The sequence below is a fragment of the Bos indicus genome, chromosome 25 (genome assembly GCF_029378745.1).
Source record: "Bos indicus isolate NIAB-ARS_2022 breed Sahiwal x Tharparkar chromosome 25, NIAB-ARS_B.indTharparkar_mat_pri_1.0, whole genome shotgun sequence".
Taxonomy (NCBI): domain Eukaryota; kingdom Metazoa; phylum Chordata; class Mammalia; order Artiodactyla; family Bovidae; genus Bos; species Bos indicus.
Genome location: NC_091784.1, coordinates 18541832 through 18569638, shown reverse-complemented (window position 1 = coordinate 18569638; position 27807 = coordinate 18541832). Strand labels below are relative to the sequence as shown.

At 50.7% G+C, this 27807-nt stretch overlaps 2 protein-coding genes across 4 annotated transcripts in view; one reads left to right on the top strand and one right to left on the bottom strand.

The window, feature by feature from the left end:
- The first annotated feature begins 629 nt into the window (after nucleotides 1-629).
- Nucleotides 630-22078, top strand: GPRC5B (G protein-coupled receptor class C group 5 member B). 2 transcript variants are annotated; one of them, XM_019987644.2, is made up of 4 exons: nucleotides 630-757; nucleotides 10391-11404; nucleotides 19097-19209; nucleotides 20522-22078. In XM_019987644.2, the coding sequence occupies exons 2-4, from the start codon at nucleotides 10399-10401 to the stop codon at nucleotides 20564-20566; spliced, it is 1164 nt and encodes a 387-aa protein (XP_019843203.2). In that variant the 5' UTR covers nucleotides 630-757; nucleotides 10391-10398; the 3' UTR covers nucleotides 20567-22078. The 2 variants fall into 2 exon arrangements, with proteins under 2 accessions (XP_019843203.2, XP_019843204.2); XM_019987645.2 differs by lacking the exon at nucleotides 630-757 and adding an exon at nucleotides 9853-9968.
- A 1577-nt stretch (nucleotides 22079-23655) lies between these two features.
- The window catches only part of IQCK (IQ motif containing K), a 161499-nt gene continuing 157347 nt past the window's right edge, over nucleotides 23656-27807 (bottom strand). For both annotated transcript variants that reach the window (XM_070779747.1, XM_070779746.1), the window contains exon 10: nucleotides 23656-24524. In XM_070779747.1, coding sequence (XP_070635848.1) covers nucleotides 24469-24524 — 56 coding nt within the window. In that variant the 3' untranslated portion in view covers nucleotides 23656-24468. The remainder of the gene's footprint in view (nucleotides 24525-27807) is intronic.

The window sequence follows — 27807 nt, the reverse complement described above, 5'->3', positions numbered from 1 at the left end:
GGAAATTAACCCTGAATACTCGTTGGAAAGACTGATGCTGAAGCTGAAGCTCCAGTAGTTTGGTCACCTGATGCGAACAGCGGACTCATTGGAAAAGTCCCTGATGCTGGAGAAGATTGAAGGCAGAAGGAGAAGAGGGCGTCAGAGGATGAGATGGCTGGATGGCAACACCGATGCAATGGACATGAACTTGGGCAAACTAAAGGAGATGGTGAGGGACAGGGAGGAGGGAGGCCTGGCGTGCTGCAGTCCAGGGGGTTGCAAAGAGTCGGACAAGACTGGGCGACAGAACAACAGCTGTTTAGGAACCCACAGTTAGAAAACCTCTCTATGTGTTTTTCTGCAAGTGAATCAACGGAGGAAAGTGTCCGGCGCATCCAGAGTGCTTTTGGACACACTGTGGATGTGGGGGTGGTGGTCCCTAAATGAGGACACTGGAGGGGGCTCGTCTCGGCGCTGCAAGCGGGGAGAAAGGAGCGTGCGCGGGGTTCTGCTTGGAACAATCAGCCCTTGCCGGGACGGGGGCGGGGTTCGGAGGCTCTGGGGGCGGGGCCTCAGGGGGCGGGGCCGCGGCGGCTGCAGCAGCACGGGCCGGGCCAGGGGGCGCCTCGCGCGGCTGCGGCTCGCGACTACGATGCAGTGAGGCCGGACGGGCGGGCGGGCGGGATCGCTGGGCTAGGGCCACGGCGGCGCTGCAGAGATGTGACTCGGGCCGAGGGCCAGCGGGAGCGTCGGCGCTGCGGGGCCGCGGGGGTCGGTGAGTGCCAGCCGCGCCGGCGGGGGTGGAGGGCCCTGCGGTGACCCCAGAAACTTTTCCCCCGGTGGACTTGGGAGCGTTGGGATGGGGTCTGCTTCTTGGGCTTTTCTGAGTCCCCCCTCTTCCCCAAGGGGTTAGTCTGCTGGGAGAGTTGGGGTTTCCGGGTTGGAGGACCACAGTTTGGCGGGAGAGAGGAGCCCGCAGACCGCGGGGCAGAGGGCGGAGAAGGTTGGGACCTTAATGGGGCGGGGGCGGTGTTCCCGGACCAGGCTGAGATCAAAGTCTCAGAGGAGGGTCTGGAGGCGATCGCAGATCAGGCAAAGGGCCGTTGGAACTGTAAGGGACTTCAGGCGTGCCCGAGTGACTCGTGTGAGGGCAGCCGCGGGCAGGTCTGGGGGCTGCGTGGCAGGCGCGGGGCCTGACCGCAGACAGGGCAGGCGGAGCCGGGGGCACAAGGGGAGAGCTTTGGAGGTGAGCTGCGGCACCTGCCGTAGGGACTGGGGGTCAAGCTCTCAGCGGGTCGCGGCTACGCACTGCCGGACAAGGAGGGGACACTGCGGGCGAAAAGAGGCAGAACTGGGACCTGGAGCTGGGGTACAAGTGAGGGGCGGCTGCATACAATGGCGCGAGGGTTAGCGTTTGTGTTCCGGCCAGGCTAGAGGCGATGATCAGCCCTGTGCTGCGTCCCCACCCTTTGGGGGACACAGGCTTCCAGTCCCAAGCATCCCGGGACCCCTACCGCCCGCACCCGCCTCGGCCGGAGGGCTGGTTAACTAGCCAGGGAGGGGCTACCGTTGCCACCGAGGACGGGTCCAGCGCAGCCTGTGGGTTCATTCCCCGGCTATGTCACTCCCAGGCCTAGCCAATCGTCCCCCCCCCCCCACCCCCCAACGCAACTTGTCCCCAGTTCTCTAAGGGGGCGGCTCCTTGGAGCGCGGACAAAGGCCCCTGGAGTGTGGCGGGCAGCGGCGTCCCCGCCTGGGGCCCCGGGCCACGCGCCACATTGGCTGCCCAACTGCGCCAGTATGGGGGGTGGGGGGGACATGAACAGAGCCCAGGAGGAACTGGGGGTCCTCGCAAAGAGGCGAGAAGTGGGGGAGGGGCTTGGCACAAAAGCTTTGGAACTTCTGCCGAGGAACCTTGGTTCATAAGTTTCCCCAGGGATGGAGGCTTTCTGGAGGACTCAAGACGTTGAGTTAAACTGCATGCAAATAGGATGTAAATAGAATGCAAATCGGTGTCTGTTGGTTGGGAGCCCTCCACCCGGCCAGTTTTGTATCTGGACTGTGGAGTGAACTGTTTCCTATCTGTTCCTGCTCTGTCTGAAAAGGGGTCAACTGAGTTGGGAAGGGGAAAAATGTAAGTGGGAAGGAGTCGCCATTTAGGGCACAAGCAGCGAGACAAGCATTCTTGTTAGAGAGAGAAGCTTAAAATCTTGATCGGTTAATGTATTATTTTGGTAAATGGGCCAGCTACACAACTGGCAGATAAGCCCCTGCTCTCAGAGCACTGGGGAGTTGGGTGAACACTAAATAAGTAAATAAATAGTAAGTGGATAGAACTTCCAATTGGGATAAGTGCTGCCAGGAAAATAAAACAGGGTGATGTAAAATAAAGTGACAAGAGTTCTGCGCAGTGAAATTTTAGTGGAGCTTTGCAAGATAGGGCCGCCCCACCCCCCCATCCCCCGCCACTGGCAGATGTTGGGGGAAGACTGAACCAGGCAGAGGGCACTGCAAGTGCAAAGACTGGGAGGTGGGAATGAGCTTAGAGGAACTGAACAAAGGCCATTGTGGCTGGAGCTCATAGGCAGATGTTGAGAGTGGGGGTCTGAAAGGGGATGGCAGGGACCAGCCAAACCACTATTTGGGGGGCCATGGAAATGAGCTTAGGTTTTATTCTCTTCAATGAATCCTTGGAGGGAGGGTTTGGAGTACAAAGCCATGAGATCTGATTTTTAAAAGCTCCCCTGACCTCAACAAGGAGAGGAAAAGCAGCTCCCCTTTCATTCTGCCTCTGGGGATGGCAAGGCGCCGGGAGCCGCCGAAGCGGACCTGTGGGGACTGCTTTGAATGAGCCTATGCCAGGGATGGGTCAGGTTTTAAAACCCACTTCTCGCTTTTAGGCAGTTTCTGTCCACCCTAAGCAGCCCCCACCCAGAGCCCACGGCTCCATAAACACGTCCACGCAAGAGCTTCCTGGGGGTTCTGAGTTAGTCACATTTTCTTCTCGGAATTACAGCCTGAGAGGAACCATCCACCCTGGAACGGGCAGCCAAGGATTCAATTTGCATTTAAATGATTGCTTTTATTTACAGGATTGGAGCTGCTTTGCATATTCATGGATCACGGAGCCTGTGTTCTGACAACCCTGTTTACTAACGTGTGAGGGTTATTAAATTCAAGGGCTCCCAGATAGTCTGGTGGTCTGGATGGTGCTGGGAACTAAAGATTATGAGATGGTATAACTTGGAAAAGAGATCAAAGGATAAGATTGCAGGTCTGGGAAAGAGTTTTAATGTCAGGAAACCTTGTAACAGTTTAATCCTTCAGGAGCAGGAAATGCACCAGCGGCTCTAAGGGGAGTGGGCAAGGACAGAGTGTGTTGGGGTGCGTGGGAGACAGGCTCCGCAGCCTCATCCTGGCCCTCTGCCGACCATGGGGGAGTCCAACTGGGGCGCAGCGGCCTTGAGGTCAGGAGTCCGGAGCAGTGGGTTCTAGTCCCAGCTCATCCGTCACTTCTAGGAAGCCTCTGGCCAAGTGTCATTACCACTTCCTGTTCCCAACAGGACGCTGAGAATTGTCATTGTTTTTGTAACAAGTTAGGACCCACTGCTCCCTGTCTGCCAGGCACCGGGCTGGGTACTTTCTAAGCACTTTGCACGTCAGCTTTGAGAAAGCAGCACTGTTACTATCATTGTTTTACAGAAGAGACTGAAGGTCAGAGAGGTTAAGTAATGCCCTGTGTCACTCAGTTCTGTCTGACTTCCTCCAGCTGAGGTCTTCCACTCCTGAGGACACGGATGGGAGTGTAAATTCTCTGCCAGGTATTCATTGGTACTTTAGACATGCCCAGGGCTAGGAAAGGCCCTCCAGACCTGCTTAGTTTTTCTCTCCCGTCCATGCTCCACCGCCTCCTCCCCACTTCTTTAGAGAAGGTGGGTTAAAGGTGCCTCTGTTGGCAGTAGCCAAGGGGAAGCAGGTCAGAATGGCATGTTCCAGAGAAGTTTTGTACGTCTTGTATCTCCTGTCATCTGGGTGGGTGGGAAGGTGAGGATGCTGGTTCCCAGGAGAATGGCTGGTGTCTGGTTTCTGGGTGTCTGCCTCTGACTCCTCAGCAGGGGCACCCAGTTTTAGGGCATGCAGACTGGCCTCCGGTCTTCCAGCGCCCAGTTCCCCTCTGGAAAACCACCTGTGCAGTCAGGCCACCATTTAGAGCACCTGCTGCGGGAATCAGGAGAGTTTGGGAGTTTTCAAGGTAGACCACATGAGTTTGAGTAGGCTCCAGGACTTGGTGATGGACTGGGAAGCCTGGTGTGCTGCAGTCCATGGGGTCACAAAGAGTCGGACACAACTGAGCGACTGAACTGAATTGACTGAAGGTAGAACACCCCAGAGGCTTCTCCCCTTCCCACCCCCTCAGGGACTTCTTTTCTCAGTGTGTGATGGTGGAGGCTGGAAACAGTGGTGGACTCACACTTGGGTGAGCCGGTTTCAGTCCCATCACCATGGCAACTGCCCCTCCTGGAACAGGAAAGTCAGAAAAGTTCGTAACCTCAGGGCATTTGCCAGTCTGTTATTTGTTTGACAGACACTTTATATGAGTGCTTCAGTTCAGTTCAGTTCAGTCACTCAGTTGTGTCCAACTCTTTGCGACCCCATGAACCGCAGCATGCCAGGCTATAGTCCTAAACCCTACTTATTATTTTAATCTTCACAAGAACCCCGCAAGTCGGGTGTTATCACTCCCATTTTGCACATGAAGAAACAGGCAAGTAAGGTTAAGTCTGCTGCCCCCGGTCACAAGGTTCTAGCAAATACCAGGGGCAGAATCGGAAACCCAAAGTTCATGCTGCTTGGTGAAGATCAAGGCTGGGAGAACCAGCCCTGCTTGTGGCCTGCAGGCAGGCAGCAGCACTGTCCTCACACAAGGAATCTTGCCTGCATTCTTTCCAGCCTCTGCAGGCCCCAGCTTGTGAGAAATGGAGCGTGCTGCTCCACCACCTGCCGGCAGTTTCTGGCCCCTCAGTGGGGAGAGAGAGCGTGTGTGCGCGTGCGTGTGCGACGCAGGGTATTTAAGAGCATCTGAATGAGTCACATTTCTGGGAGCCTGGCCGGCAGCAAAGTAATTAGTATGTGAGCCGAGTCTTGCACATTCATCACTTTATTCATTACTCCTTTTGAGGAGCTGCATGCCTACATCCCATGGGTTTGTTGCCATATATTCATCCCATCTCAGTCAGCCTTGCCCTGGGGCTGACTCCAAACCTCTAATCAGGTTTTGTGCAGTTTGGGGATCCTGGAGAGCTCCCTACTTGGCAGGGGGAGGCCTCAGGTGGAGCTGGATGGGGCTTACCTGACAGTGGATGCACTGGAGCCTGAGTGGGGTCTGGGGAAGTGGTAGGAAGGCAGAAGGTGCAGGGCCATGGTTCTGGCTCCCCAGCTGCATATGTTCCTGCTTCTCAAACCTCAGTGCACGCAAGCATCTGAGCACACCTGGAGCTTATCGGAGGGCTGTGGAAACACAGGTGGCCGGGCCCACTCTGGAGAGTCTGCATTTCTTACAAGCTCCCAGGCAATGCTGCTGCTGTTGCCAGCCTGAGGATCAAACTTTGGCTTAAGCCTCAGTCCCCTCCTCTATAAGATGACCGTGAGAGCATCTTCCTACCCTGTGACATGAGGGTTGGAGACCATATTTAATCAGTTCATTCAGCAGCTGGGCCGTGAGCACTGCCCACGTGCCAGGTGCTGGGGAATCGATGCAGAACAAAACAGACAGGAGCCTGGGTGTGGGGGAGACAGACCAAAAGAGTAATAAAATAAAACAATGTAAATTGTGGTACATGCTGCAAAGATAAAGATCAGGAGTATTGGTATAGAGCATAAAGGGGCAAAAGGAACCTAATTTAGATAGACTGGCTAGCAAAGGGCTCAGCCGGTGACATTTCCAGAGCCCTGGTTTGTCTGAAGACCCCAGTAACAATAGTACATTTGTCTCCTGATTCCACGACTTTCTAGCTGTATAGCTTGTCCTAGCTTGGACAAGCCAACTGGCCTGTCTGTTTTATTTCCTGTAAAATGCAGATAGTGATACCACTTGCCTCATGGTGTCATTGTCCAGATGATTAGGTGTTAATGTATGTGAAGTGCACAGCAGAGGGCCTAGAGCATAGTAAGCACTGTGAGAGTTAACAGTCATTATTATATTCACTATGGCAGTAATAGAGAACTCCACAGGGCAATTCTGAATTCCCCAGAAAGCCTAGATGAGCTGGACTCTGCTTCATTATGTGAGGTGGTATAGCCCTCCTTCCGATCATCCCGGACAGAGTTCTGTAGAACAATGACTGTCACCTCATGGGCATCCCTTGCAATGATATGACCTACTCAGGACAACTGAAGCCTTCCAAAGCCCGTGGTGCCTAGATGTTGATTAGCGAGGACTTCCTGGAAGAAGAGGACCACTTCATGTGGGATACATCATAGAACGTCTTTGTTAACAAGTTACATAAACCCATCTCAAAATGGCTTAGTCCAAAAAAGAGAAGTTAATTGACTGCTGGAGGTGCAAAGACCAGGGTATCTGGCTTCAGGCATAACTGAATCCAGCCTTGCAGTGTACTGGGACTCCTGTGCATCGCGTGACGATTTCCTGTGGGCCAGCTTTCCTCCCAGGCAGGTTCTTTCCCTGTGATGGTAAATGTGCCCTCTCCAGCTCCAGGTTTATATCCTTTTAGCTTGTTGTTGTTCAGTCGCTCAGTTGCGTCTGACTCTTTGGAACCCCGTGGACTGCAGCACGTCAGGCCTCCCTGTCCCTCAGTGTCTCCTGGAATTTGCCGAAGTTCACGTCCATTTTGTCAGTGACGCCATACAGCCGTCTCATCCTCTGCCGCCCTCTTCTCCTTTTGCCTTCCTTTCAGCTTATTAACCCCGGTAACAGGAGAAAAACTCCTTCCCAGTTAATGCTAGCAAAAATCCTAAGAGTGATCCTCATGGGTCTGGATGAGGCCAAGTGCCTGTCCCTGAGCCAATCAGTGCGGCCAGAGGGTGGGACAAATGCTTCGATTGGCCAGGCTGGGTCTGAGGCTCACAGCTGGGGCTGAAGGGGGCTCTGCAGAGGAAAATCAGGAGCTCTTTTCAGAACTGGAGGAAGGAGAGGGTTCCATCCTCAGGAATGAAAGCAGAAAGCAAGAGTGTATCTATTTCCCGTGTCAGAAAGGAGTGGGAGCTAGAGACGGAACCGCAGCCAGAAGAAACCACACAATTTCAGAAGCTTGGTTGCCATCTTTATATTTTCTTCACATTGGTTTCCTGTTGTTGTGGAAGGTCAGTCAGGAAGAGAGATGAGCCGGCAGAACCGAGGAATGAACTGGCAGAACCAAGTTCCAACTTGTAGGCAGGTCTGGAGAGAGGAGAGTCCTCTGAGAGTGAGTGGAGGCAGCTAAAGAAAGTCTAGTTCTTGCAAGGAAAGGACCTGGGGTGCAGGCATGAGGTTGAGAGACCTGGCTGGTTTCCTGGCTTCTTCCTCATCAAGTCTGTTCTCAAGTGTATAAACCAGGCTTTCTCATCCTCAGCACTGCTGACATGTGGGGCCAGATCACTCTTAGTGTTTGAGGGCCATCTCAGGCATGTTGTTCAGTCACTCAGTCGTGTCCAACTCTTTGTGACCGCATGGACTGTAGCACACCAGGCTTCCCTGCCCTTCACCATCTCCCGGAGTTTACTCAAACTCATGTCCATTGAGTCGATGATGCTACCCAACCATCTCATTCTCTGTCATCCGCTTCTCCTCCTGCCTTCAGTCTTTCCCAGCATCAGGGTCTTTTCTAATGAGTCAGCTCTTCGCATGAGGTGGCCAAAGTATTGGAGCTTCAGCTTCAGCATCAGTCCTTCCAGTGAATATTCAGGGTTGATTTCCTTTAGAATTGACTTGTTTGATCTCCTTGCAGTCCAGAGGACTCTAAAGAGTCTTCTCCAGCACAGGCTGCTTAGCGGCTACCCTGGACTCTACCTGCTAGAGGCCAGTTGCACTTCCCTCCCCATTTGTGACAAGCAGAACTGTCCCTAGATATGCCCCAGTGTTCCCTGGGATCACAATCACCCTGGTTGAGAACCACTGGCCTGGAGGTGTGTGGGGAGAGTTGGTGAGAGGACTGATGGTCAAGACTCCAGAAGCACCATCCTCCCTGTCTCCTCCCAGCCGCCCTGGGGGTTGTTGGCCACTGTGTGAACTAGAAAGTCTGCATGGGGTGTGTTCCATTGTCACTTGCTGAGAAGTCTCTTAAACACATTTGCCATTGATGAGAAGCCTAGAGGAAATCCACTATACTGTGTCAGGGGCCAATGGCATTTTGTTCCAGCATATCCAGTTCTTAATTTTTTTTTTTTCTGGGCTTGTTGGTTCTTAAATTTTGATTCCAAGTGTGCTCTTGTGATAAGCAGCTCTGACTAGGACAGCATTTTTTTCCAAAGGTGGTACATTGGGATATGGCAATGGGGATGCAACAGGAGTTCCATCAACAGGTATTCCAATGTGTTGAGCTTTCTTCTGAGTCAATTTCAAGACCTTGGTGAGTCAGTTAAGTAAATAACTTACAGGGAGTATGTAGACAAAGCTTAAATAGCTGAGGTGGCCCTCTCGTGACTGACACGGCATGAAGAGTGATGGGACCAGGAGCCTGGTTATCAATGTCTGAGTGCTTGTTTCAGGAGCATGTCTTGTCAGATACCCTCTGTTCCTGCCTCCTCTCATCTCTGGCAAAGGAAGGATCACCCTGTAGCACCATGCTCCTTCTCATTCTGTGGTATCAATAATTTATCCCGGTCAATGGCCTTGCGGCCAAGGCAGGATCAGAGCTGCTCACTATATCCCATCAAGTAGCTGAGAGAGAGAAGTGGTCGATACCACATTTACTTAAGAAAGCCCCAGGGATGTGCTGAACTGCCTGAGAGGTGGCTGGTTACAGCCTCATTGTGGGCGGAGCTAAGTCTGGCTTAAGATGCTCAGAAACACAGCACAGCAGAGCTGGGCAGGCAGGGCTTTCCCAAGGCCAGGCTCCCTCCAAAAGCAAGGACCTGGAGGCAGTGGGTATAGGAGAGCCCTACTGAGAAGTCTCATTCCCACAGTATTTAAGAAGCATCTACTTGGTGTTAGTTCTTCACCAGTGGTGCTCATTCTGTGATTTCCCACCCCGCAGGGAATGTTGGCAGTGTCTAAGAATTTGAGGGGTTGTCGCTGCTAGGGGAGAGGGTGTGCTTCAGGCACCTAGTTGGTGGAGGCCAGGGGTGCTGCTCCACCTCCTGCAATGCACAGGACAGACCCCCAAACAAGGGAGGCTTAGACCCAAAGTGTCCGTTATCCCGGGACACCCTGGTTTGTGCTGATGAACAAGACAGTGTCCCTGTCCTCCTGCAGCTCTTGATGAAGAACGACAGGAAGGGAGGAGAGGAGGAAGGGACCAGAGAAACAAAGTAAGCAGGCGAAAGGATGACAGATGCGATTAGACCTAAGAAATAGACGAGAGACGCTGGGGGGGCGGGGGGTGTGACCTTGGCCAGGGTGTGAGTGGATGACATGAGAGCTGAGACCAGTGTGCGGAGGAGCAGTTTTCCATGAAAGCGGGGGTGGGAGGGGTCTAGGCAGAGGAAGCAGTGGGGGAAGAGGAGACTTGGGTTAATAAGCCCGTCTCTGGCTGCTGGGTACAGTCCTTGGGGGTGTCCTGCAGGCATCTCCAGGAGAGGGGGGGCTCCCTGGAGCAAGAGGATGGATTCTCAGATCTTTGTGAGAAGGGTAGGATGTGTGAGGGGAGGGGGAAAAGGTGGAGCCCAGGAAGACAGTTGACACTGTGTTTGATATGCTGGGAAGCTTCTAAGAGGGGGTGCTTCTAGGAGCTGAGTGTGTGACCTTGGGCAAGTGTCCCAGCCTCCTCAAGACAGTTGTCACCGGCGTGAGAACTGGCTGTGTTGGGTCCCTGGCCGAGGCTGAGTCATCGGTGAGTGTCAGCTGTTAGCACCGAGGGACCAAAACCACAATGCATGTCCTTCTCCCAGCGAGCGCTCCGTCCATGAGCATCTCTTTGAGTCTCATTTTACTCCCTTATTTTTAAAGAGGTCAGACAGGCCTCACGTTCAAAGAAGATGACAGGGTATTCAGAGAAAGGGAGTCTCCCTCCCACCCTCTCCTCCAGCCACTAGCACTGACGATTCATGGTTGTTTACCGGGCCCAGCCAAGGGGGCAGATGGGGACAGAAATCCTCACCCACTCCTGGTGCCAGGCTGTGCTGCCTGGAGAAAGGGGCTGGTGGTGGGTTTGAAGGGACGTAGGGTCTCCTTAAAGAAGTCAGGGGAGTGGAAGTCTCACCATGAATTGGTCTTCTCCCCCCAACTTTTCTGGAACCTTCGTGGTGGCATCAGAGAGAAAGATGAGAACCCACCAGGCGCTCGCCTTCCTCCTGCTCTTCGTGATTGCCTCCGGGGCCTCTGAGAACGCCAGCACATCCCGGGGCTGCGGGCTGGACCTTCTCCCTCAGTACGTGTCCCTGTGCGACCTGGACACCATCTGGGGCATCGTGGTGGAGGCGGTGGCCGGGGCAGGCGCCCTGATCACACTGCTCCTGATGCTCATCCTGCTGGTGCGGCTGCCGTTCATCAAGGACAAGGAGAAAAAGGACCCTGTGGGCCTCCACTTCCTCTTCCTCCTGGGGACCCTGGGTCTCTTTGGGCTGACCTTCGCCTTTATCATCCGGGAGGACGAGACCATCTGCTCGGTCCGCCGGTTCCTCTGGGGCGTCCTCTTCGCACTCTGCTTCTCCTGCCTGCTGAGTCAGGCATGGCGAGTGAGGAGGCTGGTGCGCCACGGCAAGAGCCCCTCGGGCTGGCAGCTGGTGGGCATGGCCCTGTGCCTGATGCTGGTGCAGGTCATCATCGCCATCGAGTGGCTGGTGCTGACCGTGCTTCGAGACGCGAAGCCGGCCTGTGCCTACGAGCCCATGGACTTCGCGATGGCCCTCATCTACGACATGGTACTGCTCGTGGCCACCCTGGCGCTGGCCTTTTTCTCACTGTGTGGCAAGTTCAAGAAGTGGAAGCAGAATGGAGTCTGCATCTTGGTCACGGCCTTCCTCTCCGTGCTCATCTGGGTGGCTTGGATGACCATGTACCTCTTTGGCAACGCTGAGCTACGACAGGGAGATGCCTGGGGCGACCCCACCTTGGCCATCACGCTGGTGGCCAGTGGCTGGGTCTTCGTCATCTTCCATGCCATCCCGGAGATCCACTGCACCATTCTGCCAGCCCCGCAGGAAAACACGCCCAACTACTTCGACACGTCACAGCCAAGGATGCGGGAGACGGCGTTTGAGGAGGACGTGCAGCTGCCACGGACCTACATGGAGAACAAAGCCTTCTCAATGGATGAACACAATGCAGGTAAAGGGGACACCGTCCCACTGGGTTAGGCTGTTCCTCCCAAAAGAGCTCCTTTTCCCCCACTGGGGATCAGGGGCCTCGGGGGTAGTCCTGGCAAATCAGAGCCCACAAACACTGACCCCTGTGCTGAAACTGGCCCCCAGAGATTCAGCATTATCAATTTATTCAGCATGCATGCCTGCATGTGTGTTCAGTCGTATCTGACTCTTTGCAACCTCATGGACTGTGACCCTCCAAGTTCCTCTGTCCATGGGATTCTCCAGGCAAGAATACTGGAGTGGGTTGCTATTTCCTTCTCCGGGGCATCTTCCTGAGCCAGGGATCAAACCCGCATCTCCTGTGTCTCCTACATTGGCAGGCAGATTCTTTACCACTGAGCCACCTGGGAAGAGACTTAATTAGCACTTTCAACTAATTTAATGTAAAAAGTCAGGCTCCTGGCCTTTTTTGAAAAGTTGGATCTGGCAGTGCTGGGCTGCCATTCCCACCGGGCACCAGTTGTCTGCAGCTGGCTGGAAGGCCCTGTCTCTTACTCTCCCAGGTGGTGGTGGACTTTTAGGTGGGCATCCATTTTCTTTTCACTACACTCCCCTTGGGCTTCCCCGGTGGCTCAGCTGGTAAAGAATCTGTCTGCAATGCAGGAGAGCTGGGTTCGATCCCTGCGTTGGGAAGATCCCCTGGAGTAGAGCACGGCTACCCAATCCAGTATTCTGGCCTGGAGAATTCCATGGACTGTATGGTACCTGGGGTCGCAAAGAGTCAGACGTGACTAAGCGACTTTCACTTTTCACACTTCCCGTGGCTCCCTGTCCCAGCCACTATAGCATATCAACATCAGCTCCCTGCTTCCTGCCTGTTTGAGTTTGCAGCCCCTGTGCTAGCTGGATGCAGGGTATGGCAAGAGGCAATGCTCACGCTCTCTCCTCTAGCTCTGTCTCCAGGAGTGGATGAATTTGGGCCCTGGAGTCAGAGTCTGGGTTGGGATCCTGCCCCTTCCCAGATGTAGGCTTTGTGTACCCCATAAAGCTGCTGTGAGTCCTGATGTACCAAGGGGCCCCCACGGCGCCTGACTTGTTGAATGTGTATCTTGGTTGGGTTCCCCTGAAAGCAGAGCCTGAAACTTGTTGCTTAGGAGGTCGCCCCTGCCCGGGAGAAGGAGACCAGGAAGGCAGAAACGCCAGAACAAGAGTGTCAAGAGCTGGTTACCACCTTGGGGAGCTGGGGCTCATTCCTGCCATGGACACATGTAGAACGAGCCTCAGAATTGATCCTTGGAGGACAGGAGGCTGCAGCATCTGTCCATCAACTCCTATCTCCTGCTGCCATGAATGTCCTCCAGGGCTCCCATAAATGGGCTAATCAAGTTCTATTAGCTCCGTCAACAGAAAAGCAGAGATTCGACAGGCACTTCAGGCAGAGGTGGGATCCCCAGGTGAGCCGAGAAGAAGCAGCAGGCCCCAGCTACCCCTGCTAGAGATGCTGGAGAAGTGTCTCTTACAGTTGTTGCTTAAAGCAAGTCGGCTGCATTCCCAGTACTTGAGATTAATTAAAAGTGCCTTTTCTCAGTTACCTAAAGATTTATCAGGAGCTATAATAATAATAGTAGCAGTAGCAGCCGCAGTAGTAATAATTACCTAGTATAATCGTCATTTTTTGAACACTAGCTACATGCCAGACCCTACTCCTTAACCTGCATTATCGCATTACTTCATCCCTCCAGCTGACGAGGTAGGGTCTGTTATTATCCCCATCTCACAGAGGAGTAAGTAGAGGCTGTAAGAGATTCAGTCTTGCCCAGTGACATAGGAGGTGGCCCCTTCCGAATGCTTGAGTCCTCTTTTCTGTGACGCTCACCCAGGTTCCTGGGCGGTGGTCTGGTCATACTGCAGAGTTGGCCTTTTTGGGTTCAGCACAGCCGCCCACCCCCATAGGCAGGGGGAAACACATCAAGCCCCCAGGTCCTCCAAGGCCACCTGCAGCCCTCCCACCACTGGAGGTGCCCAGCTGCCTCTGCACCCTGCTCCTGCTCAGACCCCCGGGAGAATGACAGACCTGCACCCTGCTCGTTCCCCCTCCCCACCATGGGTAGAATCACAGTGCTGGGGTGGCCTTTATCAGAGCAGTCTCCTTCTTACTGGAAGCCCCAGACCAGCAAGCTTGTCTTTGTCAAGAGATTTGACAGGGATGAGCCACAGCTCTGGTGGGCTGACTCTCCTGGTTGCCAGGAGATGGGGGTCATTACCGGGAGCCCAGAGGGTCCCTCAGGGCATATGATAAGCAGAGGCCAGGCACCTGACCAGTTCTTGGGGTCCTGGTGGAGCCACCTCTTCCCTGGCCTCTCCTGGAATAGCATCCTCTTTATCTGACACTCACAAACTCCCCTTGGACCTTAAAGGTAACAGGAACTCCTGAAATGGTTGTAGAGCTTTATACATTCACTGGGCAATTAGTCTATTGCTTTGTCAACTTCTCAAAGCCATTTATGATCCCTAGAAGGTTAAGAATCATTTTTGTTGAACCTCATGGTCTGGTTTACCTGCAGTACAAGGAGGAGTGGGGTGCTAGAACTACCTACAAGTATTAGGGGCGTCAGAAGTTAAAGACGGCTAACCTTTACTGGGTGCTTACAATGGACAGGTACCATTCTGAGCATTTTAGTGACTAATCTCATTTAATCCTTGCAATAATCCAGTGAGGTCCATCTTGCAGACAGGAAACTGAGACATGGAGAGGCTGAATAATTTGCCTAAGAGGCAGAGCCAGGGTTTGAACAGCCAGCCTGGCTCCAGAGCCCACTCTGCCACAGAACTTCTCAAAGCCCTTCAGCGTCCCTCGTCTCACAGGTGTGTCAGAGCAACTCTGTGCCTTGAGAAGACAGGGATTATCAGTCCCATTTTACAGAGTGGGAAACTGAGTCTAGGAGTGTCCAGCAACTTGTTCAGGTTCACAGTGGAGCAGGGAGAAGGAAGGTTGGTTTTCTGAATGCCCTGCATCCTTTCTTGAGAAAATGCAGTCAGTATGTCATATCCTTGTAAGATCTACAGATCAAAGTGATTTGGGACCCATGTCAGAACCAGCAGTGCCTGGACTGGCACAGGGGGTGATGGGGCTTACTCTGGGTTCCAGAGCCAAGGACAATGTCCCCCATTCCCCTCTTTATTTTCCAAAGCAAAAATAACTTTTTTATTCCTTTCTGATGACAGAAGATCAACAATAATCAGGAGTTCAGCAAGTGAAAATAATGAAAATTGCTCAGAATCCCATTGCCCAAAGGCAACTACTGCTGACTGTTTGCTCCTGTCTTGCCAGACACAGTACCCCCACCCTGCGCGCGCGCGCGCACACACACACACACACACACACACACACCTCAATCCAGCAGAGCAGCTCTTAACCTGTCTGCACATTATAGTCTCTTGGGCAGCTTTAAACAAATTACCAGCGCCTGCCCCCTCAATCTGACTGAGTAAGTCTGTTTGGGCTCAAGTACTGTAGGCCCTCCAAGTGCTTCTAGGATGTAACCAGGTTGAAAGCACTGGTTATCTAAGAGGCTATCTGCAATGCGCTTGCTTAAATTGACAGTGTATCGCAGAGGGAGGCCTTTCCAGGTCAACAACTGCAGAGCTGTCCTTTTCACGAAACAGAGCTTTCCAGGAGGCACCATAATTTGTTTTCCTGATCTTGGTGGTGGTTTAGTCACTAAGTCATGTCCGACTCTTGCAATCCCATGGACTGTAGCCTGTCAGGCTCCTCTGTCTCTGGGATTCTCTAGGCAAGCATACTGGAGTGGGTTGCCATTTCCTCCTCCAGGGGATCTTCCCGACCCAGTAATTGAACCCGGGTCTCCTGCATTGCAGGCAGATGATTTACCAGCTGAGCTATTTCTGATCTTAGCTGGTGAGTATTCTGCTTGTTTCTGGCTTTCCATACAAGTTATGCTGTAATAACCATTCTTATCCGTTCATCTTTGTGTCCTTGATCAATTACCTCCTTGCAAAAAAATTCCTAGACGTGCATCAGAATCTGTACCTTTCAATCCACATATATACTGCCAGATCCCCCCCTCCCCACAGAAAGGTGGACTGATTTAGTCTTCCCTGAATAATTGTATGAGAGCCCCCATCCCCACTTCTTCACCAACCTTGGATATTGTCAGACTTTTTTTTAATAGCCCTGTTTTGCATTCTCCCAAATGTGTGTCCACCAAAATTCACGTGGGCACCAGGCAAAGTCAATCCCCTCGGAAGGCTCACAGAGAGAGAATAAATAGTCATCCTGGCTAGGATTGCCTTTGTTCGAGAAATCCTACTTTGCTGGCTGGGGAATGCCTGGGCACCCTTCCTGGCCATGGTGAGAACAGCTGTTGTCATCTTTGGTCTGACCTCAGCCAGCTGTATTTTAGGGAACCAGGCCCTACACGGGGCCTTACCCGGGAGCTACAGCTGGCGCTGTTTCTCCTGCATTTTAACCAGCCAGCCCTTCAGGCTCTCTACCCTTGGGAGTCCAGCCCTGAGGTCAAGAGACGGGAGGAATATGCCCCAGGCTGGCCTGCAGCTCAGCCTCTGCTGCCTGTTTCCCTCCCCCAGTGGGACCCCAGATATGTAGGACTTCACCAGCCTGCTGTTTCTTAATACGTATCAACAAGGCATGAGGTATGTGACAGAAGATGAAAATACACTGAAGGATATAGCACTTCAGATCACATTTGGAAAGCGCTAACAAGGCGCATTGAATGTTCACCTTCCAAAGGAGCAGGAAGGAAAAGTGTTCTTTCCTCCATGAGGGGATTTGGGCTTTCTGATCTCATTAGGCCAAGGGCGATTTAAACTCTGCCCTTTTGCTGCCCAGCAGAAGGCCTTGTGTCAGCTTTGGGGACAGGACCCAATCTTGCCTCACTTGCAGTGAGGGCTGGCAGGAGAGGGCTGGCATTTAGCCTATGCCCTTAGATTCCTCTTGGGACTCCTTGTGGGTGAGCCCTGCTTGCCTTTCAGAGGGCTCACCTCTTGGTCAGAGTGGGCTGTCAGTTGGGATTCTTGAAAATGCAAGTTAATTAAAAAAACATAATCTCATCTGAAGCAATTTAAGTAAACAAAACAACAGCAAAACTAATGTACTGGGGATCAGGCTTCAGAAACGGATAGATCCAGGAGGCTCAAGTGATGCCAAGATCTGGTCTCTCTCCATCTCTTGGCTCTGTTAGAATCACAGCAGCTCTGGACTCACACAGAGTCCCACTGGAGAAAAGGAACGTTTCCCAGGATGCTTGAGTATAAAATCCTAGCGTTAGCTCTGACTGGACCTGATTGGCCAGGCTTAAATCCCATGCCCACCTCAAGCGGGGAGGAGGCAGTTGTAGCCAGTACTCAGGACCCAGAATGTGGGAGGGATGTTTACCAGAGGAGAACCAGTCCAAATAACCACTACACAGAGGGATCGCTGGGCCAGGGCACCCCACAGACACCGACCCGGCTGAGACTTTGTTTCTTTGAAGAGAATGTGAGAGCCACATTCCCCCACTGCAGCTGGCCAGTCTCTGCTTTATGAGGAAAGCTGTGCTGCAGGGTTCTCCCTCTTTTGGAGGAGGTCTTGGCTAGGAATTGGGACTAGTGAGGGTGAGAGTCCAAGGACTCTATGTCCCCGGGACCCTGTCCCCTCTTCTCAGGGCCCCAGGAAGGGCATGTCCTTGTCAGTGTGTGCGTGGGAGCTATTGAAGGCTTGGAGATGCTAAAGCAAAGAGGTTTTCACAAGTCTTTTAGAACATGCGTTAACCACTCTGCCTATGTTTTCTTGGTTCAGTCTGGGCCGATCTGCCCCCAAATGTCACTTAAATTCAAATTGCTCCTAAGTAACTGAGTGCAGTCATTAAAAACATCATATTTGGACCCAAAATAGTGTGATGGTCAAGGAAACCAATTCTCTCTACTTGGATTCAAATGCTGGTTCTTACCAGCTGTGTGACCTCAGGCAAGTTACCTAATCACTCTGTGCCCCATGTAAAATGGAAATACTAAAAGAACCTACTATGCTATAAAAATTAAATAAGATAAGACATATAAAGTATTTTTATAACCAGCCCTGGCTCTTGGTTGGCACTCTGTGAAGGTTAACTGTACTATCAAGGTGATTTTGGTCCCTTCCCCAAGTAATTTAATTTGTAAAAATCCCAAGTCCTCTTACTACTTTTTAGTCAGAAAAAAAAAAAAAAAAGACTGTCTTCAGGGAGGATTTTAATTGAGGTTTTTCTCAGCAAAGTAAGATAAGTGCCTTCAGTGAGAAGGAAGATAATGAAGGCGACAGCTCGCAATTGAGACAGACTTTTGTTTTGATTTTTTAACAGTGCTTCTTCTTTCTCTGTTATCTTTTAATAGACTATTTTTTAGAGCAGTTTTAGGTAGAGAGAAATTGAACAGGAAGTACATGGAGTCCCCACCTGCCCCATCCCTCCTGGTTTTCCCTGTTATTAACAACTTGCATTGATGTTACATTTGTTGCAATGGATGAATCAATATTGATACATTATTATTAACTCAAGTCCATAATTGGCCTTCTAGAGGTCGCTTTGTACAGTTCTGTGGGCTTGGACAAATCCATGAGGTCATGTCTCCACTGTTACAGTATCACCCAGAGGAGTTCCGATGCCCTAAAAATGCCTTGTGCTCCCCCCAGTGAGTGAGTGAAGTCGCTCAGTCATGTCCGACTCTGCGACCCCATGGACACCAGGCTCCCCCGTCCATGGGATTTTCTAGGCAAGAGTACTGGAGTGGGTTGCCTTTTCCTTCTCCAGGGAACTTCCTGACCCAGGGATCGAACCCAGGTCTCTCACATTGTAGACAGACTCTTTACCGTCTGAGCCACCAGGAAAGTCCCCATTTGTGCTCCCCTCAAACCCCTGCCAATCACTAATCTTCTCACTGCCTCTACAGTTTATACTTTTGCAGAATATTATAGTCGGAATCATATAATGTGAGATTTTATAGCCCACTGCTTTCACTTAGTAATACACATTCATCCAAGTCTTTTTGTGTCATTTGATTTTTCTTCACCAAAAGAGGAAATTTAGATGTATAAAAATACATTGCAAATAAGAAACATCATTTACCTTTCAGAGGTAAAACGAACAGACCTATTTTGCTGCCTTTGCTTCAGATCTCCCTTTTTTCCTGTCTAGAAATGACCCCATCTATAGGCCTGGGGCCCCTCCGTCCTCTCCCGCGTCACTTTCCCAGGAAGATGTCCGACCTCGACCATGAGCCTGGGGCCCAGCATCTCAGGCTTGCCCACCTCTGTGTGTATCCAGAAACCGTGTTGCACAGTATGGTGTTGAACCTGACGTGGATGGCACTCAGCAGTGAGCAGGTCTTTTGTCGGAAGAGACCTTGTGAGAGATGCAGGCGCTGTCTTTGTCCCCCATGGCCCTCAGGGGGTGCGGGGAGAGGCTCCACCCCGGGTCCCCTCCCCGAGAGCTGCCTGCGCCCTGGATTCGGCAGACTCCCCAACCCCACTGAGATGGGTCAGGCTCCAAGAGAACCCGAGAACAAAGCGCCTTTGTGACTTTGTTTTGAATCTGGCTTGTGACAAAGGGGAGGAGCGGGGAGGGGGCGTGTGCCTGGAGCATGGTGTTGATGCAAGGGAAGAAAACAAAACTCAAAACTGTGTCTTTTTTGTGTGTGGTGTTGCCTGTCCCTCCCTCAGCTCTCCGAACTGCAGGATTTCGCAATGGCAGCTTGGGAAACAGACCCAGCGCTCCGTTCAGAAGCAACGTGTATCAGCCAACTGAGATGGCCGTTGTGCTCAACGGGGGGACTGTAAGTATCAGGAGGTGATGTTCTGGCAGGAAGCCTTGGAGTGGTCAGCGTTGGGGGGCAGCTTCGACAGGGACACACCACTCTGTGGAGGCTGCTCACGGGGCTGCAAAGAGAGCAGCTAACGTCGACACCCCTCGCAGCTAGGATGCATGCAGTGTTCCATTTCTCTTCTTTCCTCTCCACCCACTTTCTCCATGCATGAGACATTTCCCTGTAGTTAGTTGACCATCTGTAGATCATTTGAACGAGTCCCTGTTTCTTGGGGCTCTTGTACCCAGTGAATTCTCTATTTTTCATCGTACATGAGGTGCCCCTACCCACGCTTTCCTTGGGAAGTGACTTTTAGGAAAAGCCCAGAGTTACAAAACCCTGGCAGGTTTTGCTGGCATCCAACCTAGTTGAGCCTCCTGCCCCATGCCCCAGCTGGGTACCAGGTTCCCCCCAACCCCCAATCCTTAAAAGATTTCTTAAGAAATTGACGTGATTATCATTTCTCTCCCACAAACACAAAAACAGATACTATCTGATGCCAAACAGACCTTCAGCAGAATCGTCATCATTTACATTTTGCCTCTGTGCAATTACATCATTTTGTTTCTCTAGCGGTCCAAAATTGCACTCTCATTCCCACATTTAATTTTCAAACATAGCTACATGCTTCTTTCACAAACAACACATGAACCAGTTTACATGTGTAAATTGGATTTCCATTCTTTATATCATGTGCCAATTCCATAACTCAACCTGAACTTTTTTATTTTCAGTGTGAGTCAGAGATGGTCTTTGGTCTCTAGAGGAAACTTGGGTTTTCCTGGCCTTTGACTGGTATGAGAGGCATCATTTGCACTGGTATGGCAGGGGCTCAAAGCAGTAGGCTCACGGGTTGCAGTCATGAAGAGCACCAGCCATCCGTGGGCCTGTTTGTCATTGGGTACCAAGAAAATGCTGAATTTCAAGCATTTGACCTGTGGGTTTTAATAAATTTTGTTAGAAAACAGCCCCACCAGTCATTCGTAAACCCTCTGTGTCCAGTCAAGGCCAATGTGCATAAAAACACCCTGGACTTAGAAAGCGATGTGGGTTCTGGGTAAGGAAACGTATTTGTGCGGGTGCACGATTATAGAAAAGGGGCAGACAGCCTTCCCAGGAGCAGAGTATTGTAGGTAACACACAGGGGTTGCTGCTTTTCTTGGGAATTATTCAGCGCTTTAGGAAAAGGCAAGCTAACTTAGCTTTGGTACATTGTTAACAAATGGGTTTCTGACATTGACTTTGCAAAGCTGAGTTCTTAGTGTGTTATTCCTGTTTCCAGATCCCAACCGCTCCGCCAAGTTACACTGGAAGACACCTCTGGTGAAAGACTTTAAGTTCCAGAGAATAAGAGTCTCTCTTACCAATTTTATTCCCTGGTCGTGTCTTTCTTGAGGGAGAAATCAGTAACAGTAGCTGAACAAGGCCGCCTCGCAGCCAGGAGATTTGGAAATCCTAGACAAGGGGATTTCGTGTAAATGTGAACACTGCTGAACTGAAAAGCTAACACCAACTGCCCTCCCCGCCCCTGCCACACACACACACACACACACACACACACACATAATACCAAACCAACCTCAAACCCCGCAAACTAAAGCAAAGCTAATTGCAAATAGGATTAGGCTCACTCGAAAATGTGGCTGGGAAGACTGTTTCATCCTCTGGGGTAAGAGCAGAACTGCGTTCACAGCCAGCAGGCCAGGCCAGTGTTGGTTGAGCACGGAGAGCCCCACACCATCACCCCTCCCCAGCAAGGGCTAGACCCCAGGTGGCCTCTTGGAGACAGTCATTTCACTGAGGAAGGCGAATAGGGGCTTTCCCACTGCCCTGCCTGTGGGTTTTCACATTTCAGGGGGGTCAGGAGCAGTGGAGGAGCTGGTGCATGTGATTCCGAGGCCCAGCCCAGCTGTATCAGGGGAAGAGCTTTATGAACAGTGGTGGAGGAAGCCTGGCATGTGCCAAAGAAGAGAAGGCAGTCTGGGAGTTGAAGGGACCGTCACACTTAGAAAGTAGCACCCAGCCTTTGCTCCTTCTCTGGGCCTCTTGCTCTGGCATCGCCAGGAAGCAAGCCTGCCTGCCTCCAAGGGGCAGTTTCCGACTGGAGCAGCCGTCTCTCCCCTGATCACCCTTCCCTCTTCCCACCTCATGAGTATTCCTCCAGCCCTTCCCCACCTGTCCCGCCATGTCCATTTCAAGGCTCACGTGGAGCCAGCAGCTCAAAGCCCCGTGGCTTGGCCAGGGGGTGGATGCCGGGGTGGATTTTCCACAATGCTGTCACGTGGCAGGGGTACCCCAGGGTGGAGAGGCAATGCCTGCTGCCTAGCAAGCAGTGAGTTCTTGGGTCTTCTCTGCGGACGTAGTGAAAGGTCCAGGGTCGGGTGGAGCTCATGAGGGTTTCTTGCTGCTTTGGGAGGGCGTGGGGGACATTTTTGTCTCGGTTTTCTGCAAGTCTCATGAAAATGGTTCTCTTCCAAGCCCATTGTTTCTGTCATGGTTTCCATCTGTCCTAAGCAAGTCATTCCTTTCTTTGGCATTTCAGACATCTCGGCCATTAAAAGCCCCATGTTCTCTGCACTGTTTGGCCAGCATAATCGCAGGCAATGATTCAAAGCAAAGAGTTTTAACCTGACGGCATGGAATGTATAAATGAGGGTGGGTCTTTTTGCATATACTCTAGTCACTGTATTGCTTTTTTTTTTTTTTCTATAAAACAACCCATAAGCCTTTAACCTTTACAGAAAATGAAAAAGGTTAGTGTTTGGGGGGAAACTGACCTCTTCAAAAGCCAATATGTCTGAGCTGACTATGTTTTAATAAACCTTCTGATTTTTCTTGAGGCCCTAGTCTGCTGTGTCCCATCCTCGCCCTCCCCTGTCCCCATCCTTGCAAAGCACCCAGGTAGGGAGGCCAATCTGGCCCCCGTGTGGCCCTCCTCCAAGGTAGCCCATTTCCACATGTTGCCAGCAAGGGGAAGAGGGGGCATACCCGACCCGGGGAAGCAGGGAAGCACCCACCCACCCGGAGCACGTGCTTGCTTCTAGAGAGTCAGATCCGAGACCTCCGTGCCAGGAATGCCTCTGGGGTCGGGGGCGGGGGTGGGGTGGGGGACTGCCACGGGAAGTATTGGGGTAGAGGGGAGAAGCTAAGACCTGGGCTGGGGTTGGGAGTGCGGGAGGATGCATGTGGACCTAGAATTCTGAAAATCACAGAACTCTCTGAACACCTCGGTCCAGTCCGGTGAAAAGCGGCCACGATACATGTTCTCATGCCAGGAAACAGTGGCTCACCCCCGCTCCCTGGAGTCCTTCGGAGCTCTCTGATCCCATCAGGGGCTCAGGCTGCAAGAGCCCCCACCCTTGCAAAGCGGAGAACTCACACGATCGTGTTCTAAGTTCTTGGTGGTCTAAGCATGCACGGTGAACACAGCAGAGATGACTCCAAGCGGAAAGCAATGTTTCACCACCGCAAAAATAGAACTGGCTTTGAGCCACAGGAAACCTCACTTAATGAGACCTTTTTCTTTTCAAGTTTCTGATAGTTTTTTGCGCTTCTGGGTTTTATTTTATTTTGGCTTTAAGGTCAAGAAGGGGCTGAGTGCTCTCCCAGTGGAGGTGGGTGGGAGGCAGGGAGTGAGGGGGAGGGCAGTAAACTGTTCTCTTTCTAAGGACTTCACCTGAAGGGTATGAAGAGACATCTTTGCCAAGAGACGGTGGCAGCCCCCGCCCCCACTGAGTGAAGTTTAAATACAAAATTAAATGGCACCGCTGTTTCAGATCTGTTGTAAACAAGACGTTGGGGAGAATGACCGGGAAGGAGAGCTTCTGTGATCAAAAGACCTCATTGTAAGCACAACGCTTTCCAGATCCAGTTATCAAAATCGCCTTGGGACTGTAACAGCCACTCTTCCTCCCCTTTAATAGGAAATGGTTATTCTGTGCTGGACTCCTCCCCTGGAGATGGAAGCGGGGAGGGAAGGAGGGAAGGACAGACTGGGAAGTTCTGTGTGTCTCAAGGGTTGCAGATTTGGTTGTTGCAAGCTGGGGATCCATTGTTTTAGCACAGTTTCTGTCAGAGTCCAGGGATCATGGGCAAAGTTGGGGTGGTCTTCCTGGTTAGGCAAGGCCGAGTTGAACCCTGAACCGAAAGGGAGCATTGTGGCTTTTATAATCCAATGATGCAATGATTATACCAGCTTACAGGAGTTCTCAGCAGGTGCTTTTTATTAATGGATAAAGAGCTAAGGCTCGTTTTTGATAGATAATATATATTTATTAAATGTATTAATGTGTGTTTTATAATGTACCTTTATCCTCCCCTGGCTGACTGTTGCATACTTAAAAAAAAACATCGTTAAAGAAATTTCAAGACAATCAACATGTATCATAAATGACTGTATATAATAAATATTACAGATTTAAAAGGTTGTAAAGCATGGGCAGATAGGTTTTATTTTCAAAATGCTATTCTTAACACAAAAAAATAAAGGCTTTACTATTTACTTAAGACGTGTGGTAGCTTGTCAAAACAACTCCATACAACTGTTTGGCTTTCAGATCCGCCTGGAGGCTAAGTCTGTGGCATTTTGAATGGGAAAACCCGTTCAAAACTGGGTAACAGCAAACTGTGGGACAATTGAAGATAATAATTCAGTTTACCCATGAAATGAGGAATTTTCTATAATGTTTTGGAGCATAGACAACAAAACTTATTTATCTGTTATAGGTGCCTGTATTTAAGCACCTCATCTTGCTAGGTTTGCAGTCAAAGTTCAGGGTCAACCTCCTTGTGAAAGGATCACAGGCAATGATGTCTTCTTTTTTTTTTTTAAGCATGCTCAGCGGATAAACTTAAACCCGCTGCAGAGGTTTGGGACTTTGTTTTAAACATGGATCTTTGCAAAGGCGACCAAAAGTGGGGAGCTGGTAACTAGAACCTTTCAACATCCCTTGGAAATAGAGTCCGTTGTACAGTTTAGCAGTGGGTGGTGCAGAAGTAGATTGCTGAAGAAATAGATGAAAGAATAAAATCGGGGGATAAGGTAGAAAGTTAAAACTACTACTTTTTTATGATAAACTATTTGCACTACAATATGTTTGCAACAAAAAGACCCTTATCCGAATATACCAGATCTAGTCCTTCAAGAAAACATGACAGTGGAAGCATAGCTAGAACACTGTCCTCCAGGTGGGTAACTGGAGCTTAGAGTGGGAGAGACGCCGACAGCTGTTAAGGTTGTGGAGTCTTAGCTGCGGCCTCTTCCTCATCCTCCATTTTGCATTTCACTGCAAAGAAAAGAAGGAGAAAGTCAGGGCTGATTTATCAACACACACCTAGACAGAAGTGGCACCTGGACACCGCAAACTTTGATACACGGAAGTCAGCTGCTTTGAATCCCACTGAGCTCCTGCAATGGTTCTGAGCCCACAGATCCACCGGGGAAGAACACAGGGCCATTGTCCTCCCCTGGCAGCACCTGAGGTTTCAAAGAAACTGCACAAAATGTTCACAGCTGTTCTGAGTTCAGTTCAGAAGAAGGTCAAAAGTATGCTTGGCAGGTCAGGGGCACTAAGGGAAGTTTCACTAAAGATGATGACAGATTCGAAGCTCTCGATTCAACCGAATCTATCACCACTCACCCTGTTCCCCCCACCACCCAAAATTAAAAACTCAGGACAACACTGGGGTCAATGCACGGCCAGAAGAGAACCTTTTCTTGTCTTTCATGGACCGGACGAGAATGTGATCCGGGTGATTTCCTGAGTTGGCCAAACAGGAAAGTTAGGTGAACACACAACGGGGACTGTTTTGTAAGGGAAATTGTCCCGATAGATAAAAAGCCCTCCTCCAAGATGCACGGAAATCCAATCTCCTGGCAGGTGGGGATCCATTTGGAAAGACCCTCTCTTTTTAATAAATCTTTGCTTCTAGTGTCCAAGTGCTTGCCCCCAATGTTAAGGCCTAAAGGGTTATTCAGAGCAAGGCCACAGGCTCTGGTCATGTGTGGAGAGCAGTGTTCAAGTTGGAAAGGGTATTTGGGGGGTTGGTACCATGTACAGCAGAGATTCAATCAAGCCTGACCTCCCAGTGATTGAGGTCACAGGCTGGCCATGGACCCCATCACATGCAGTGTAGTGGGCTAGACAGGCTAGCCCAGCGGTCTTCAGACTGGGGCTACACGAAGACTTCCCAAGAGTTCTTGGTCATGTTTTATTCAAAGACAATCAATTTCCAAATCTTGGCTTCCTTGAATGAGCCTACAGTGTTAGTTTCCCCATCCTGGCATTGCCCAGGGCGTAAAAAATCCCCAGGGGCCAAACAGGGATGCAGTTTGAAATGCTGGTGTCCCCCAGAGTCTTCTTCACTTTCCATATGTAATAACTACCAAGTTTTAGAATGTGTTTAATTGGCTTTGTGAACTACTATTAGTTGTATTAATAACTCAAACCAGAAAAATATTTTTACTATTAGCAACCTATAGGCATGGGAAAATTATCCTGCGGGCCCATAACATGAACTAGGATATGAAATGTTTAGCAACAGACTGGGGTGGCAGAGTTTTGATTTGTAGCATTTGCCAGTTTCCATGGCTGATTTCAAGCTACCAGCCTGATAACGTAATACTGAGGTAGAAGGGGGCTCACACAGCCAGATGGAGCAGCTCAGCACATGGCAGCCCTGGATCCCCACGAAATACGCAGGGAAACCCTCAGTGTACAGTGGTTTTCCACATGTGGTTGGGGACCAGAAATGTTTGCATTACCGGGAACCTACTAGAAATACACATCCAGACCCCTACCCCAGGCAAGCGGAGCCCAGCCATGTGTGTTCTTAACAAGTCCCCTGGTGATTCTGTTGGACACTGGATAAAGCTGAGACCCACTGACTACTGGTTCTCTATCCTGGCTGCATTTAAGAATTACCTGGGTAGATTCTGAAGCCTGTTGGTACCTAGGTCTCTCCCCAGACATTCTGATGTAATTGGTCTGGAGCCTAGGCATCAGTATTCATTCAAAGCTCTTGTATATTGCTAAGATTCAGGCAGGGTCAAGAAACCCAAACCAGGGTTTCTTTAAGGAAACGTGACTACAAAGACCCTAAGAGCAGGTCACAGGAGCCTCAATGTCTCAATATATAAGCCGTATGAATGACATTCTCTCTGGCCTACAAGTGTCAGACAGACACTTCAGGCTACTGGTAGCATGGGAGGAAGGAGGAGCTGGCTGACAGGAGGAGTTCCCAGCCCTTGGGAGCTCTTTAATTCCTCAACCCTGCTGGGAGAATCCACCCGCATGCCTTTCCTTTGTCCCAGGATTTTAACCAGTCCTGTCACGCCTTGAGATGCTCTTCCCCAGCTCCACATTTTGACCTTGCCTGGGTAAAGCTCCTCTCTCTTTCAGATCATTATACAAAAATCTTGAGGGAGAAGAGTCAAAAGGGATGCTCGGGACAATCCTTCCAAGTTGGAGTGTCAAGACACTAACTGGAGTTGATGGGATCACCTGGAACTCTGAACACTCCTGGTGCCCAGCCTCACGCTGGCCGATCGAGTCAGACTCTCTGGAGGTCGGGACAGTCCACTGGTGCAAACACACTGGCAAACTGACATTTTAAAGTGAAACAGTGTGTGCATCCCCCACAAGGCAGTGATTCCACTTCTTTATCCAGCCCCTAGAGAAGCCCTTGCTCACTGGCACACATGAATGAAGATGTTCATGACAGCAGAAAAAACTGGAAACAGCCCAAAAGTCCATCACCAGCTGACTGCATCAATAAACGCTGATTTCCTGGATTGGTGAATATACAGCAGTGAACCCGAATGAAACTACTCATGTCAGCTTGTGTTACTTACAGTATTGAAGGAAAGGGTGCGAGGCACAGAGTAACACAGAGTGTGATCCTACTTTTAACACATCTAGATGTTAAGGGATACCTATAAAGATGAGAAGAACTCTAAAGAAAAGCAAGATCATGATCATCACTAAGGTTAGGGTGAGTGGCTTCGTAGGGGGAGGGGAGCCTTAAAAGTGCCCACAGAGTTCCACTTGCTTAACTGGGATGATGGTTACATGAGTAATTGCTTTATAAGTTATATGTGTTTTATCGTAGCTGTTATTATGTATATGTCTCCCTCCTCAAATAAAAGGTAAGAAGATGGCAGGGTATTACTTGAAATTACAAAGTCAACTAATAAAGGAATGGAAAGGAGCAATTTAAGCCTTTTGGGAGGGCGTGAATGGGGTGGAAGCAAGCTGATTCTCATGTGTCAGTCACAGCAGGAAATCAGGAGACAGTGTCTAAACGCCTCCTGACCCTAACACCCTTAACCACCCAGAGAGACAGCTGTGAGCTCAAAGTGACTGCCAGAGAAGACGGCGACGGCACTGATGCTCATTCAGCCTCCTGCTTTATCCTATATACCCGTAGCCAGGGGAACCATGTACAAGGATGACTTTGCTGAAAAACTAAGAAACATAAAACCTCTCCCTAGTGGTTTTTCTCCTCCTGGTCTTGATGGAACAGAACCTTGCACAGATAGGTTATTCAGGAGAAGGACAGAGCAAGGGA

Excerpts from the sequence above, each read along its gene's own strand:
- GPRC5B (XM_019987644.2), top strand. The coding sequence starts at position 10,399 with ATGAGAACCCACCAGGCGCTCGCCTTCCTCCTGCTCTTCGTGATTGCC. Across the intron at positions 11,405-19,096 it reads AATGGATGAACACAATGCAG|CTCTCCGAACTGCAGGATTT; the intron begins GTAAAGGGGACA and ends TCCCTCCCTCAG. Across the intron at positions 19,210-20,521 it reads TTGTGCTCAACGGGGGGACT|ATCCCAACCGCTCCGCCAAG; the intron begins GTAAGTATCAGG and ends TCCTGTTTCCAG.